The 3,059-nt window shown below is 45.7% G+C and overlaps 1 protein-coding gene across 1 annotated transcript; it reads right to left on the bottom strand.

The window, feature by feature from the left end:
• Positions 1–2,226: 2,226 nt before the first annotated feature.
• On the bottom strand, positions 2,227–2,637 carry LOC133791689 (uncharacterized). Its single transcript, XM_062229607.1, has one exon. It carries the CDS (start codon positions 2,635–2,637, stop codon positions 2,227–2,229), a length of 411 nt encoding a protein of 136 aa, XP_062085591.1.
• Between the last annotated feature and the right edge of the window lie 422 nt (positions 2,638–3,059).

Here is a 3,059-nt window from a genome sequence, read left to right on the forward strand (position 1 = left end):
TGGTGGAATCCCTGGGAGATCTTCAGGAAATACATCGGAAAACTTGCACACAACCGGTACATCTGATGGTTGTTGACTCGTCTCTTTATCCTTATCCACTATGTTTGCCAGAAAACCGATGCACCCGTCACTCAACATTTTTCTCGCCTTCATCACAAAAATCATGGGACACTTCTTTTCTCTTGACGTACCCTTGAACTCAAATGGTTCTTCTCCTACTGGGGTGAAGATCTTTTTTCTGCGCTTGCAGTTGATAACGGCTCCATATTTGGTTAACCAATCCATCCCAAATATGACATCGTATTCATGTTGGTCCAAGACTAACAGATCCACCGTCAACTCACGATTTTCAACCCAAACTGGTATGGCTCTAACCCATGTCCACACCAGCATATCCTCTCCCGAAGGCAAGGATACCTCACAAATAACAGGCATAGGCTCAGGACTTCTATTTAATTTTTCCACAAAGGATGCAGATACAAAAGAATGCGATGCACCAGTATCCATTAATGCATATGCTGAGGTTTGGGTGATAGAAATCTGACCTAACACCATATCAGATGGGCCAACTCCTTTGTTACTTTGTGTAAGCGCATAAACTCGAGGCAGAGCTCCAATTTGTTTCTGTTGGTCGTTTCCATTTCCCTTGGCTGGCATTCGACAATCCTTAGCAAAGTGCCCTGGCTTTCCACAGTTAAAATAAACCCCGCACTCGCCCCGATGGTGTCGGTTACACTTGTTGCACAGTGGTCATTGTTCAAACTCACGTCTTGGCTGTTTGTTGTGACTAGCCATTGCCTGATTGGGAGGTCCCCCTTTTCTTTTGTTATTTCCCCCAAAAACTGATCTTGTGCCTCTTGGATTGTTTGTTTGCCCCTAGTTCTGGCCGAACCTCGGGTTGAACCTTCCCCTTGGGCCATTTTGATTGGCCTGAAACTGTCCGGGGTTGTTGGGAGTGTACCTCCTGTCTTCGTTCTTCTATGGATCTGGCTTGTCTGACATGGCCCAAGACTCTTGGTGAAGAGCCCATTCCACAGCTTCAACATACGTCTTCGGGCCAGTTCTACCAGTGTCTACACACCTGGCAATGTCTCTGCGTAGGCCCTTCATAAAACTCCAGGTCTTATTCTCTTCAGTGCTCACCTGGTTCTTCGCGAACCTAGACAGTTGGTCAAATTTTTGAACGTAGTCCTGCACTCTCAATGTTCCCTGCTTCAGATAAGTGAACTCATTCACTTTGTGCTCAATCACTGCCTTACTAAAGTACTTGTCGTTGAACAAGGTCAAGAACTCTAGCCATTCCATCTCGGCAACGTTATGCCCTTTCTTGGCTACATCCCACCAGATGCGGGCATCTTTTCTCAGCATATAGGTCGCACAGACTACCTTCTCTCTCTCAGTAGTTCCAATGAAGTCAAAAATTCTTTCCAAAATACTAATCCATTCCTCTGCCATTGAAGGGTCACTGCTCCCCTCGAATATAGGTGGAATCTGGTTGCCGAACCTTTCTGATATAGGTTTTGCTCAGGCAGCTCTTGGCGCTTCTATTGGTTGTACAGGTTGCTCAATGATAACCTGCGGGCCAAGGTTTTGTTCTTCATTGTTTCCAGGTGGTACTTCGTTGTAGAGAGCATTATTGTGTGGCATGGGGAGTCGTCCCAAAAGGGTGTTAAATCTTTCAGCTTGGAGGGCATCAACCTCCTCCTGTCTCCTTTGCCCTCTTTCTATTTAGGCTCCATGTGTCTCCACTAGCCTTTGCAGATTATTCATCTGCTCAGCTATCTCGCAAACTCTAGTAGCTTGGTTTGGAGCTCGAGTGGCAGGCGCATTCTGCGCTCTATCAGTAGGTGCGGCCTGGCCTGGGCCAGCAACATCCCTTCCTCTTTGAGCTCTTGTCCTTGCCATTTGTTTGCTTTCAAAACAAAAGCTCCTAAGTGCATAAGGACGAGAAGTTAATATTGACACATATAGTTAATCAACCTAATTAAACACACCAAACATATCAAGCACAACAAGAAATCAACACTTTTTTAACAAAAGTTAGCAACTTCATTTCATAACCTATACCATATACAACAACGTTTCAAGTTTAGGTTGGCCAGTCTAAGGGATTTACAAAATTAGCCCTTAAAAAAACGGACTTATAACCCTGCTAGACCAGTTACTAATTTCCTTAATCATATACAAGGTAGGTACATATTTCAAAAGTAGGTGGGTTTCTAACACCTATTCGGTGTCGCTGTCCGCGGCCATATCAGAACCTTCCTCAGGATCTTCCTCGGGATCTTCCTCAGGATCCTCCTCTAAATCTTCTTCGGGATCTTCCTCAGGGTCCTCTTCGGGATCTTCCTCAGGATCCTCCTCGATATCTTCCTCATATTGGTCCATAGGCTCCTTATAAGAAATTTCCCCATCGCCGAGTTCGTCATTAGCCACTTCCTCCACTGGCTGGTTCTCAACTACCATTGGGTTTACTGCCGCTTGTTGTTGTGCTGCCTCTATCGCATGTGCACGGGCGTTCTGCACAACAAAGAGCTCGTGGAGGTCTATATGCCACCTTGACATCCTACCTCGAGGTCCAAAGGTCTTCTTTATGGATGACCTAAAGGTATTCCAGTATGGGGTGGCTGGCTTCATGTGCCTCTCCTGGTACCACAGAAAAGCCGAGCCTCTGAGGTATAAACTTGCCAATCCTACCCTGAACCTATAGGGGGTACCAATGTTCTCAAAAATGTGTCCAACGAGTAAGTCCATGCCCAGACTTCGTTGGAATGGACCCCTCCGTTGAACACGGCAGGCGCTATGATGGTGAAGTCACGGTAAATTTGGGCTCTCTGCCACTGGTCATACACCATAGGGGGGTCGATTACGATGGGATCCATCACTTCTGGTTCGCCAACCATTTTCTTACTAACCTACAATTTATAAAATTTAGGTAAGAAAATGGAAACAACACACTAAAGGAAGAGACAGTACTTACAGCAAGTGTCGGTCTATCTTTGCAAAATGTACATGTGGGTTGTCTACAAAACCGGCTCAACTCAAGCTCTGATACCAAC

Source organism: Humulus lupulus, chromosome 7, assembly GCF_963169125.1.
Source record: "Humulus lupulus chromosome 7, drHumLupu1.1, whole genome shotgun sequence".
NCBI classification, from domain to species: Eukaryota; Viridiplantae; Streptophyta; class Magnoliopsida; order Rosales; family Cannabaceae; genus Humulus; species Humulus lupulus.